The 14,597-nt window shown below is 39.6% G+C and overlaps 1 protein-coding gene across 2 annotated transcripts in view; it reads right to left on the reverse strand.

Annotated features, from left to right (window-relative positions):
- The window catches only part of vps50 (VPS50 subunit of EARP/GARPII complex), a 122,962-nt gene that overhangs the window by 34,201 nt on the left and 74,164 nt on the right, over window positions 1-14,597 (reverse strand). The window contains exons 20-23 of one of the 2 annotated variants that reach the window (XM_079591910.1): window positions 13,324-13,430; window positions 12,490-12,611; window positions 8,916-8,990; window positions 7,941-8,021 (exon numbers count right to left, since the gene is read on the reverse strand). In XM_079591910.1, coding sequence (XP_079448036.1) covers window positions 7,941-8,021; window positions 8,916-8,990; window positions 12,490-12,611; window positions 13,324-13,430 — 385 coding nt within the window. The remainder of the gene's footprint in view (window positions 1-7,940; window positions 8,022-8,915; window positions 8,991-12,489; window positions 12,612-13,323; window positions 13,431-14,597) is intronic. The other variant, XM_079591911.1, reaches the window with a different exon arrangement.

The following is a 14,597-nucleotide window of genomic DNA, read 5'->3' on the forward strand; positions in this document are numbered from 1 at the left end:
CACTGGAGCATGGATAAACCAATGCTTATAGAAAAACATTTCCAGGCTAACAGCTCACAAATTACAGCTTAATATAAAAGCTCTTAAAAGAGTAGCTTCGGGTATTTTTCCCATCTTTAGCAAACATGGCTCTACTGGTATGCAATTACTCTAGCTTCAAAATTGAAGAAATGTCTGGAAATGTTGGTTCTGCGACAATCTCATTTTCCCGAGCTGATAACATATCTTACCTTTGCTCTTTCAGTGAGACACTGTGCTTATTTTAGAAAAAACTGAGAATGACAAATACAGTGAGACAAATCGCTACGTTCCGTGACACTACTACTACAAAGCTGTCTCTACAAAACAAGAGCATGTGCTGGATATTGCCAACACTGTACTACATACTTCTGCGGTACATCCTCAAAGCCTTGGCTTTGTAAAACTTTCTGTGGCTATGATGGCATTCAAGGCTTTATACCCACAAAATTGTTCTTAATCCTCCTGGCTTCGAGGTCTAGCATCATAATGGTATCTGTAAAAATAGAGCCTGCATTGCAAGACTGACCCACTAGGGTCTCAAATAATCTGATGACGGATTCATTACTTATAATGAGGTTACATAACATCCACCTTGACACTGAGAGAAACTATTAGGGAATGCATTATATTCTAAGAATAAACCTGAATCCATGCACCTAAGTATCTATGATAATGCCACTTATCTATAAACAATCTTTCTAGTCATTATATACATGCATACGTGTTTGGCTCTGTAAAGTCAAATTAAACAGATGGTGTTCCCAAGATACCCCGTTCATAATGGGTTCTTCTTCTTGTAAGTATGTTTACAATGCACTGGCTCCAATATTACTTGATTCTTCAATCTCAAGGGTTTTATGTGAGAAACGGGGCAGAAATGTCAGTTGGCAATTACGGTCTAATGTATTTCTTAGCTCATTTTTCTTCCTCTCCTAATTTTCCAAATTCGCTTCTCATTAGACGGGTGTCAAACAGAATTAGAGATCTCATTTGCATGTGTTGTGCCAGTCCGCAGCTCTGCTTGTCCCTGCGTTAGAATCTCTTAAATGTCCATTTCTTAAGTATTAATTGCATTTACAGGATAAGATCTCAAAGAAAAGGACAGCTCGGTTGCTTCATTGGGAAGAGGGAAATAAAATAAACAGCTTCTAAAGCTCATAAAGGTGCTTCTTTGAAATGGCAAAGATAAATGGAAATCATCGCATTTCAATTGAGGAGAAGTCACAGGCAATTCATTTAGTGCACAAGCTGATGTACTTTCTAAGGGATCATCCTGAGCAGCCATCATGCCAATCTGTGACATGAGCCAAGTCACAGCGTGCCGGCTCCCACAATCCAACCACAGGCTTAAGGTTAACCGCCAAGCTGTTGAATGAAACCGAGCCATGGCGGACGACAGACTGCCAAAACCTCTGCGACCAGAGGAGGAATGCGCCTCAACGGCATAAAGAAATGCTCATTTTTATCTGATTTCAAAATGAACCAGATCAGGACTGATGCCACAATGCAACAATCTTATTAGAATAGATCTTGTTGTGTGAGAAGGGAGAATTTTTCAAATCTATTTCAAAGACGAGAAGAAATAGGGTTTTCTGCAGCATCTTGTCTGCATGCATTCTGAGACAGCAGAAATTGATCCTTGTAGGAAGATCTATGGCTAAGTCCAAGTAAGTCCAAAAAAAAAAAGTATGGCAAGGATTCAAATAAAACCTTTCTTCAATGCTACATACACTGTTGCTGAACAGAAAAGAAGTTACCAACACTGAAGCACACAGGTAACGCATACAAACCGGTGCTCACACACCTGGAGCCAGTTGTATAAAATTAGGCATTATGTTAAGACTGTGGCTGAATGCCAAATCTCCCCCTATACCTTCAAATAGCGCGTTATCCGAAATCATAGTGGACATTATTGAGTGCACTTACTCAATCCCATTGCACTGCAATGACGAGTGCACAACCGATGTATGCTGTCCGAGTTTGCAGTGAACAGTATCAGTGGACTAACGTAGGGAATAGGGAATGAGGGTTTAGGGGGTGATTTCGGATTCAGCTCGTGTCTTAAAGGGGTCATGACATGAGAAACCAAATTTGCCTTGATCTTTTGGTATATAAGAGGTCTTTGTACCATTAAAACGTCCTGCAAGTTTCATAGCTTAAGACTTCCTCCCCATTATAAACGAATCATTTATTTAATCAAGCTCTAAATACAGCTCGTTCTGGATCCATGGTAAGAAGTGACGTCACGGTACGAAGTGACCTACCAGCGTTTGCATATGACCGCCTCCAGCACAAGACAACTACGCTTAAAGTTCAAGGCAACTACGCTCATTTCGTATCATTGTCGCGCCCGCGCGCTGCGCGCCTCACAAGTGCTCAGTCGACGGACAGCGAGTGGGTCTGTGTACAGGGAAATTACGATGCCACGCAGATGTGCTGTTCCTGGCTGTTGACAAACAACATCTTTGAATACGCTGCGAAAGATCCAGACGTCAGGGAAAAATGGATGCACTTTATTCTTTGCGGACGTCTCAGTCATGGCAGTGTTAGTTTAAGCGTTTGTTCTATACATTTGAAGGATGACTGTTTTGAGAACAAATCCCAATATGATGCTGGCTTTGCCAGAAAACTGTTGCTCAAAGATAAGTCCGTGCCGACTATTCTGGGCTCAACAACGACGACGCAAACTGTAAGTAATGTGTTTAAAACTTTAAACTACTTTTTAAATACGCTGAATCCGCAAATGTTCTGGCTGGGGGCGTTAATAATTGATGCATAGGCACTGACGTTAGCCAATCATAACAGTGGGCGTTAACACTGAACTCTTAAAGGGGAAACACCCCCAAAACAGACTGTTTGAATCAGAGGATGAGAAACAGGGTGGGAAAAGGTCATAAATCACTACATTTTAAAAGTTTTTTGTAAAAAAAACTATAGTAATACTATAATTGCACCTAAGGGAACATAATAATAAAATAAAAAAACCCATGTCATGACCCCTTTAAGAACTAGCTTGACCAACTAGCAGTTAGATAAGAGGCAAGCCAGTCTTACTCTTCCAGTTCAAATTAAACCAATCTATCTTTTTATATAATGACGTTAAAAAGTGAGGATTAGATGACTAACTTTTAAAACTGGTCTAAGCAGTTTATGTAACCGTCCAATGAACCGGCCACAAACATAAGTATTTGTGTGTGGAAATGAAACATGAAAAAACAAGTTTACAGACAGCTTGGAAGAACAGAGGAATGAGGGACTGGATGGAATCGCTGGAGAAAGATAATCACAAAACTGCAGATGCTCGAGTGAGAATTCACTATCAGATCTGAAGCAGAAGCCTTCAGCACTGCCCAGTGGACACATCACTACACACACACACACACAGACACAGACACGCTCGCGCAAACAAAGGTAAATACACACCCTTTGTCTCATGCTCTCCTGAAGTAAAAACCCATGATTTTGAAGAGTTTGTGATTCTGAAGAGATTCTAGAAGTAAACCAGTTAGCATGTAAACCAGACAGACAATTGATAGAATGAGAGATATAACGACAGACAGACAGACAGACAGACAGACAGACAGACAGACAGACAGACAGACAGACAGACAGACAGATAGATAGACAGATAGATAGATAGATAGATAGATAGATAGATAGACAGATAGACAGATAGACAGATAGATAGATAGATAGATAGATAGACAGATAGATAGATAGACAGATAGACAGATAGATAGATAGATAGATAGACAGATAGATAGATAGATAGATAGATAGATAGACAGATAGATAGATAGACAGATAGACAGATAGATAGATAGACAGACAGACAGACAGACAGATAGACAGATAGACAGATAGACAGAAAGACAGATAGATAGAGAGATAGATAGAGAGATAGATAGAGAGATGAGACCACTGGTATAGATATCACCATCACCAAGGACCAGCTTGTCAATGTAATGAAAAGATCGAATGCTGGCAGATGTGTGAACCTGAAGATCTGAAAAGAGAAGAGGTGACAAGAAAAGACATTTGGCTTTGAGTGACACAAGCCACTTGAGAACGGTCACGGTCAACTTCAAGCCCAGAGCTCACTGATTCCCACCGATTCATCCGAAGAACAAAAGCCATTATAAAAGAGCAGCAATAATGGGTTCATACATGAGGTCTCGTCCACCTTGTTCGTGTGCGTGGCATGAATATGTTGCACACTCCAAAAATAACATAGGTGCCTAAACATGCAGGTGGCTAAACAATGAGTTTTATTTTCTAAAATAGTTGATAAAGATGATCTAGATTTGACTAATTTAGGCAATACATAAAAAAACTTGCTCATCTTTACAATAATGATATGCATATGGTAAAAAGAACTCCAGCTGTCTATAATTACATAAAAAGAGGCTAAGCTTTTACAAGGCAGAGGGTGAATCTTAGGTAATAAAATATTTATCAGTCTGTGTAAAAATAGCACAGTGCATGTGGGGGCGGAGCCTAGCGGCTTTCCCTCTGGACATTTTTTTTATCCGTTCTATCCAAGAAAAGCCGAGATTGGATCTCACAGGAGGTCTGATCTTGCGAAAGAGGTGATAATGTTTAAAGAGCTTTTAATTCTGCAGAGTGATATCATTATATCTGCGCAGGAAAGCAGGCCACAGTAGGTGTACGTACCCATGGGAAATACCCTTCAATCGCCGTCTGCTACAGTGTGTTACTGTGCTTTACTTCTATCATTCTCAAAGTTCTCGGCTCCTATGTCAAATGTGCGTCTCACGTAATCTAGAAGCTGGCAAGGTATCTTCCCCCATCTGGGATGCTATGATCTGTGAATTCAAATTTCCAGCTTTGCCTCTGATTGCTGACAAGAGTTATATATCCACTGATACCTTATTAAGAAGAGATATGAAATTAAATATGACAAACAAAATAAGGTTATAAGGGAAGGGAATAGAAGTTATTGATCGTTCAGTCAGATAAATATTTCCAGTAGAAAAACTACTGGACCTTAAAGGGATCGTTCACCCATTCACTCTGATAGAAAAGAAATCATCATTCTATCATAATTTACTCATGTTTTTCCAAACTTGTATGACTTTCTTCTGTGGAACACAAAAAAAGAAACGTTGAAAAACCATTTTTGTCCATACAATGAAATTAAATGGAGATCAATGCGGTTTTGGACCCCACCGACATTTATTGTATGGACAAAAACAACTAAAACATTCTTCAAAATATCCCTCATATAAGTCGTCATACAGGTTTGGAGCAACATTGGGGCGAGTAAATTATGACAAAATGTTCATTGTTGGGTGAACTATCCCTTTAAGGCACACTGCCAAAAAAAAGTGCAAAAAATTTAAACTTTTGCTTTTCACTGGTGAAGTATCCTCAAATATACAGCTTTGTATCTTGTCAACCCCTAAAAGGTTAAATATTAAAATCTTAAATTACTAATATGCAGAACTTTCAGGAGCACAGAAACTTCTCAACACTACCCCACGGCTATTATTAATAAAATAGCTTCACTGCTGATTCACTACATTATATTTATCAGCAATGAGGGGGTAAACATTAGCCTGGCTCCGCCCTCCTACGTGCTTCCGCTCAATTTTCATTTTCCTTCAGAACTACGTCTGGGATTGCGGTATATTCTTGGGTTTTCTCCAGTCAATTTTTTACCGGTCCAATCAGCGAACAGAGGGAGTGGCTGAGAACGATGAAGTTGAGCTTGTGCGCTAGTTTGAGTCGTCATACGTCACGACCAAACGTTAGCGATTGGTTATGGCAGATCCAGAGTGACTCTGGGCAGATCCAATAGTTTTAAACTTCAACAGAGTGCCCGCCTTCAAGGAAGTTAACGCTTGTCAATGGAGAGAGGCCAGACTCTCTGTACAAATGAAATGTATGAGAGTCTGGTAGAACCAGGCTAGGTAAACATCGCTGTTTTTGAAGTTTTTGAAATGCGTAGCTTCATTAGTATAAAGATGCTGCACAGACGCAGGTCATTCACACACGCATCTCTCTCCCTCTCTCGTTATTTAATTCAAATAAATGCTCTAACTCATTCATTCAAATAAATGTAATCATACCACACTACTTTATTCTGATTTAAAAAGTGTCGAATGCTACATCTAACGAGCCATATCTGACGAAAATAACTCATTTTTTATCCTTCTGGTCAAATATTGCACTGCAAACATCAATAACAGATTTGATTTCTCAATGCTGGCAAATGACCAATGGTATTAGCGGGATAATCCATGGCTAGCAGTGCATTAAACGATTTGAGTTTAGGTCGGGTGTTTCCTTGCCTTCACGGTGTCCGTTAAAATGTGTTTAATGCACAGCTAGTTGTGGATTATCCCTTACTTAACAAATATGACCTTACTGTATAGGGTTAACAGAAAACGTTTAAAGCAGTGCTTTTAGGGATATGAAATGTGTAGCCATAATAAATCATCGTCATAAACCTAGAATAATCTTAAACACCTGCCTGTATCTCCAGCCAAAAAAACGATTGCTCTCATGACTCTTCAGGCCATCAATTCTCAACACCATCACACACACCTGAGGCCCTGCCAGGCCCATTGGGATAAGTGATGCCGTCGCTTGATATGTGATGCAAGAGGTGCCAAAAGTCTGGGAGCTGATCTCTGATATGCCCTGACAGCCCATGGGAACACAGTAGAAATGCAGAAACTTCCCGCTGACGAGCAAATAAATGATGGGGACATGTGTTGTGTCTTAGTCAGTGGCCCGAGCTAATAAACTATGGTCTTAATTCACTGCTTGTGAAACAAATTACAACAGTTCTTAGAGGATGGGCGTAGAAGAACCTGCCATACATATGGCATAAACAGATGGATACGCAAGTGTTTTTACAGACCTAAAGTGCTGTCTATTTTCTTTTAAGGAGGCAATTGAAAAGCAATTTATTCATGTGACGGCAAAGCTGATCAACATCATTACACCAGTCTTCAGTGTCACATGATCCATCAGAAATCATTCATTATGTTGATTTGGAGCTCAAGTAACATGTCCTAGTATTATCAATATTGAAGTTTTGCTGTTTAATGTGTATATATATATATACAATTCTACAAGAACTTGACAACAAATGATGTACAACATATGTCATATTTAATCCAGAGTGTAGCATGTCAAACTGCAGGACACTGCTGTCATTGTTTGACATGCCAAACTATCCACAAAAAAAAATAACTTTTCTTTTGGCTCTGTTTGCTAAATTGAATAGAAATTGATTGCTGAGCTAATCATAAAATAGAATTGGGAGTGCCTTATCTACAGAAAGATCCCTGTAAAGCTGCCTCAAAATGAAGCCAAAAGTAAATGCAATTTCAGACTGGCAATGCTCTTACGATGACTAAAAACGCTGTCTAGGTAGGTTAGGTTTATTCTTTGAGACCGAGCCATAGACTGACCACTAGAACTTGCATGTCTGACTGCATAAAAACAATGAATTATTTCATGCAAACTAGTAGCCTACCTTTTCTTGCTCTTTGACATTTGGGATAAGGATCCTATATAATAACTGCCTATTTGAGCAGGAGATAGCGGTATATGGTGCAATGTGGGTATCAGGCCTTTGGCCCAGACAGCCTTAATGGGTGCAACCATGGAAACCAAAGGACATCTATTACAAGAGTGCGGGGCCGTCTAAGTGTACTGAGGGTGATTAACTCACCTGTGGCTGTTATTGCTGAAAGTAGGAGAGGGCAAGAGATGATAGGCCTGATGAGAGGCTATAGGGAACTCGGATAAATGCACACTACCATTTCCACTCGGATTCATAATGGTTATATAAGAGAGGCCAAGAGTAGAGACGAACCACAGGAGTGAGACGGAAAGAGAGAAAAAACAGAAAGAGTGCATTAAAAGTGGCATGTATTACTCACCACGTCTATTAGGCTCTCCTGGATTCGGCTGAGCGTAGTCCTCAGTCTGCTGCTGATCAAACCCAGCCCAGAGGATTCATACTATAGGAGACAGCAGAACAAACCCCGTGAGAAAGAAGAATACACACACACTCAACAAAGTGCAATCCCCAAAAGCCCCAGAATGCACACACCACCGATGATCTCCAGGAAACCACTCAATACACACAGCTCCCACAGGCCTAAGTGTGGTTCATGACTTATGTTCATTAATTGCAATTTAATTTTATATTAAAAGGGAAGGATGAATGGGACTGGTAAATCCTCCTGTGATCGTTCACTGGAAATGTATTTACAAATGTCTTTAATATGCAATAGATCTGACATTAACGACAGAACGGCAGACATCGGTTCAACTTTACTATGGGAACAAAGCAGTAAATCTCTAAATAGACGGCAGTAATAACTTTTTAATTGAGTAGCACTGAATTCACAGTAGATATAAAATAAGAATAATACTGTACATGACTTCATAAAAGATTTAAGGATTAAAAGTATAATCCTTAAATCCCTTTCAAACCACTTTTTGTGTAATCCAGTTCAAGATGCAGAATCAATAGTTAAATCTTTATTTGAGAACACTGAGCCGACTACGACTATGATTATAAATGTCTCACCAGCATTTGCAAGCAACACAAAAAAACATTTTACAGAAACCTCCCATTAAATTGAGTTCATAATATATATTGTAATATAAGTCAATTATTAAAAAACTACACAAGTGCACACGCACACGCACACACACTACATTTGAGCTGGGTATACAAAAAGTTCTCTGGCATGGAAACTAATCTGCATCAAACCATACAAGTAAAATAAAGGACATTGCAGTGAATTGACTAAGGAAATATATAAAATATGAGTAAGGGGGTGAAAACACAGCACACAATAGCAGACATATTTACTGCCGACAAGCTCCACACACTGCAGTCTTACCCAATAACCAGGGATTATCTGTCTGGACACACCAGGTTGAGAGCTTTGTGAAGGCAGAGATGCAGATTGGTAGTGCTTTGCATTGAGAAACAAAAAGGAAAACAAAATCGACACAAAGTAAATAATGAAATAGCAAAAAAGCCTGCTTTTTGGAGATGAACTAAAGATATGTGCATCTATGGAATTTACCGGGAATTTATGTAGTAAAATAAGAATTAATCATTTAAGAAAATCAATGACTTCCACCATATTTGTGCAACCGCCAGGCCACAGCAAAAGTACAGTCTGGCATTGTGCAAATTAACCATTTAATTTACATGGTGAACAAATTGGGGGACAATAAAACTGCAGTCTTTTTCTGACTTGAACATTTTTGCAGAGTTTCCAAAGGACCCATCAGTTAGCGCGACAGTTGCATCTTCCCGTCCATTACTAACTGTAGCTGCAACACTTAATAAGCACTACTTAGGCCTTTCCCTTTACTCAAACACTTCATCATCCTGGAGGTGATCCATTTTCAGATAAGCCACTTGCATATCGTTCCATTCATTGCCTTTAAGCTAAGTTATTAACTTGAGGCAAAGAGCAATGAATGCCAAGACCAATGCATCTTAAATTATGTGCATGGCAGAGCTGATACTCTGGCAGAATACAATGGGGTACAGACCTTTCAGATCCTAATGTTGTTCATTACTAAATGAAATGGCGCAATACATAATCTCCATCTCCATGTGAGATTGAATGTCTTGTGTGTTTGGAGTTAGCCATGGGTGAAAGTGAATCCAAATGAGCATATCAATTCCAGCAGCTATGTAAATATTTTTATAAGTAATGATATTTACTTTTTTGTCTCCATAGGCTTTCATACGAGACCGGCTGCCTCTGATACTGAAAGATACTGTTATTCATTTGAGAGTTTGAAAAGTTTCCATTAGTGATAGAAACCCCTCTCACGCTTTTTCTCTTGCTGTCCGCTCAGTACGAGACGGAAAAAATCAGAACAAGAGAGAGAGAAAGATGAGATGTGTTGTTTTATTTAATGTGCCTTCAAAGCTGTAGGGTGGGTTACAGGCAAAGCGCTCAACATCGCTGGAATCTGACAGCGGATCTCGTAGTGCCTATATCCAGTCTCCCTCAGAATTGCTGCTGGATTTGGTCAGGATGGAGTTGAAGTAAAAAAGCTCTGTGGTCCGCACTTAAATATCAAAGATAATACACCACACTGTCATTCAGGAAGAGGGCATGAGGAGGAAAAAAAAGTGTTGCCTTGGCAAGTGTGAATCAAATCTCTCTTGTTCGCATTAGCTCCCATGAACAGTGGGAAGTGGCTTTCAAAGTCAAAATCGAAGGTGAAAACTTGCACATCAGCAAAGGCAGGTTTTTAGAAAGCAATGACATCCAGATCACTCTTGAAGACTTATCAGGAAGCCCTGTCTTGATGTATATATATAGAAGTTCAATTCTCCTCAGGGCCCCCTCACTTCCTTCGTTTCTTTTCTAAATGGAATGATCTTGTTTAGGAGTGAAAACATCACTTGTGATGCTGAACCACAAGTGGAAACCAAATGAAGTGCAAGGACTTTTCTCCAGCTCTATAGTGTACAAGGGCACTGGCCTCAATCCCCCAGCACGAACGCATTTACTTTTGATTTAGCACTGGCTCGGCACAGCAAGCAAACAATTATTTGCAAAGCATAGAGTGCAAATAGCATACTTCTGTGATAATATGGAAATAAAAATGTCAGAACTACTGTCAAATCCCATGACAGAAACACTATTTCTCAGTTTTTGAAGGACATAGACTCCCCTCTAGAAAACAGCATGCCATTGGTTATGCCAATGATAGGCTAAACTGATGGGATGGTTGTTAGATAGGTTTAGTCTTGTGGAATAGTTCTCATAATGTCAGGATATCAACAATGAAACAATGGAATTGAATAATATTATAGGCACACCGAGGAGCCACCTGCTCAGTTTCTTCTTCCCAGAGAAAAAGGTCATGGCATCTTGAAGTCTACCTAGAACAAAAAAAATTTTGAGGGTGTTTTCTGTGGTAAACAGTGAGCTGGACAAGTAAGGGCAAGCTGTGAAACAAGTTGGTAGACGATGTGGGTGTGGAGGTCTGTTTGCAAGGCAGTAGAGGTCTGAAATTCTCACTTATTTTTATCTTTGACTCTCACTGCGGTTGCAAGGCTGCCGAAGAGTTTAGGAAAGTCCAAGAACAGCAGGAGGCCCTTGTCTTTAACAGGTTCAGTCAGATTCCCTTGGGCTGCCACTGCCAAACCAATAGCTTTATTATGGCCTCCATCGCTGTTTAACAAGCTTGCCTTCTTCAACAGATTCTCCCAGCTCACACAGCTGGAAAACGTGAGACATTTCAATGGCACTCTCTCTGCACTCAGGAATTAATGTACACCTGCAATAGTGTTCAAAAAGCCCATGACACTATGAAGTAGAGGAGGCTGTCCTAAAACTCTTGAATGGTGAATTTCATAGTGAATGAGATCTAGGAAGTAAAATCACATTGTTGGTTTGCTGTAGAGGCACGGACCGGTTGAGCAGCAGGTAATATAATTGAAATTGAAGTTGCTTTACTTCACAAAGGTCTGACAAAAGCAGGTCCCATGTTAGGGTATAGTTGACAGGATCAAGCCATAAGTGCAACGGCTCAAAAGCTAAAGTTTACCTTTAACGGCTTGCGAGCAAGACTTCTGGGAAATCAAAAGCCGACAAGGCAACTCCCTGTAGGTTTTATTATTCCAGTAACTTTTGGGAAGATTAGGTGGCATAAGTTCTAAGTTAATTTGGGGCAGTGCACAGAAAATAAGTAGAGCGCTCTGGGGAGCAAGAAACCTCTCCTCCGATTGAGATAAATTGCTAAATTGCGATATATTCCTGTTGTGGCGGACGCAATGAAAACTCTTTCGATGTGGCTTATTGAGTCTCAAATAGTGACAATTATGAAGATAATTGAGCTGCCATCTAATTTTATTTGGCACGGGTGGGCTTTCAAAACTGATAGCCAATTCATTTAGCCTAAAGCTGTGTTTATTAAAGCTTTGAGAACAGTCGTGTGACAGCACTAGCCTACATAGAGAGATCTGCAATGAAATTACGCATGAACTTCTCCAGGAACAATTTTCTCTCGATACTCCCCCCTAAAAGCTCAATGAAGCACATTTATCCATTTGTGTATGCACGTATGTGATGTCAAGCTACAGTTGAGTTAAAATACTACAGTATATACAAACCTAATCTTTAAGAATGGTGAACAGCTGCGTACCATTGAAAAGATTGCGAATTCGTTCCGACATTTACACCTTTCTTTGATGTTCAGAGTACAGCTTCCTGAGGAAAACTCTAAGCCTAAACACTTGCTCACATGATAATGGAAGTAATTATAGAACAGTGCCCATAGGGCTCACAGACATTAGAGGGAAAAACAATGAGTGTACCGGTAGACTTTTCCTAATGAACAGCACAGCAAGGATCCAATTGTATATAATAAATATTTCATACCGTTAAGGATTAACACCGAACATGAAGGAGAACAGCAATGCTTTAAAATGCATACCATGTCATTGCGGCCAAAGAAGGTGTAGACGGCATACAGGTAGTAATCAAAGAGCTGAGACACACAGTGGATGACATCAAAGGCAATGGGCTTCAGAATGTTCATCATCTGCATGTATTTCCCTATAAAAGCAAAATGAATCATGAAAAATGTGAAATATATAAGCAAGGCAAACAAACAAGGTTCACAGTCTGAATATAAAACCACAAAGATTTAGAAAAGGGAAATATTAATGCAATTGTTTGGCAAATGTCCTATTCAAAGCCCTCATGTCATTTAATAGGACAATTTTGAAAATGTTCTCTTGTTTTGGACCCCATTGACAAAACAATTCTTAAAAAAAAAAATCCTTTTGTGTTCTGTAGAAAAAGAAAGAACTGAATATGTTACCAGAAGGTGTTTAATCAATTTTAACATCTACATGTAAGAAATATTCCTGCTGACTGTAGCGAAACAAACGTTAGCGCTTTTATCAAAACACCACAGAAAAACTCACACCCATGGGTTTATGACAGCATCGTTTTGCAGTTAGATTCTGTTAGCTTAGCCTAAACTGAACATTTAAAGATGAATGGTCTGTTGGCCATTATCTCGTTCAACACGTCAAACAGACGTTCAAATGAACCTGAAGAGATGAGCAGGCACATGCTCAGAATGGAGTTAATGACCGGAAGCTGAAGCAGAACACAGCTGAGTCGAAGTGCGCACCTCTTTCATAGTAATTCAGCTATTAGCCTGTTAATTAGAGGGCAAACTGCAGCCCCTTGCTCAGGGTCAACTTTATCATGTACCACCGGTCTTGCACGGGTGTAAGGTCAAAGGTCAATTACTCACCGACCAGGCGAATCACGTTGAGGGTGGTGTTGGTAAGGATGGGGGCATTGGCTCGGTTCAGATTGTAGTCGGACCTCTTCCGGCTACGAAGTGTCTCTCTGGACACGCTGATTAAGGGGGAACAGCAGGGACACACAGATCCAGGATGAGCATTACAGTTTAATGAGCTTCAAAACTGAAGAGTCTCATTCACACACTTCCTTCATTAGCCTGGGTTCAGATTTAACCGAAGTCAGTCTTGGTTTTGGAGAACAGATTGCCTGATTGAGCTGCGTTAGTAGTTAGTCGCTGGAAGCGGTTGACCAATCACAACACACTGGTCCAACCAACCAACCAGAGCACATTGTTTGTTTGTTTGGGAAGGAGGGGCTTCATAGAGACAGGAACTAAACAAAGTGTTGACTGACAAACTGGGAAGAAAGGAGCTGCAACGATGCCAAATATGCATGAAAACCTATTCTAGTAGACCCGAAAACAAAATCAAGACTTTGTAAAAGGTATTAATATGGCCTCTTTAATTTGCACTGCTGGATATTCTGCGTTCAGAACAAATTATGCTCAATTACAGGACTTGTGGCATAAATGAATTGCATTGCAATCTCATATATCCTAAAAATATAGATTGAAATCGCTTTACAGTTCAAATAATACACAAGTAAAAAAAAAAAAAAAAACTAATGTAAGTGCTTTTATAAAATGATAAGCTACACATTTCTGCTTTTAAATACTCTTAAAATAGCTCCTCTTCACTTCCATTGCAAGTACCTCACTATAACCTATAAGAAAATAAAGAACAAGACGAAATTATTTCTTTGTTAATTAACATTGTCACAAAGTCTTCACAAATTGACTGAGCTTTACTTGTATTGAACCGGAATATTCCAGATGTATTCTAAACAGGCACTGGAGTCACAGATTGTGAGGGGGAGTCACATCATCACATTTAAGAAACCTTATGTCATTTTAAATATGAAAAACATTAGATCCCTCAAAATGTGAAGTCTCTAACAATGAAGTGTCACAACATGTAATGCGGCAGCTGATTTACTGCAGGGAGAACTGTCAGTCATCTTTGTGAGGAACAAACAGGCTTTAAATATTCATCAGGGTTCGCAGTTTAATCACATTCCTAATCATTCTCTTGATTTATGATATTTCTATCACACTTAGACACGGAGAGCAAGCCAAGAGTAATTAGGAAATACAGGGGAAAAAATGCTCAAGTAGTCGGCAAAACAGCCACATGGTGCAATTCTGAAAGCAGCCATTTTAAC

The sequence above is a fragment of the Phoxinus phoxinus genome, assembly GCF_949152265.1.
Source record: "Phoxinus phoxinus genome assembly, chromosome: 19".
NCBI classification, from domain to species: Eukaryota; Metazoa; Chordata; class Actinopteri; order Cypriniformes; family Leuciscidae; genus Phoxinus; species Phoxinus phoxinus.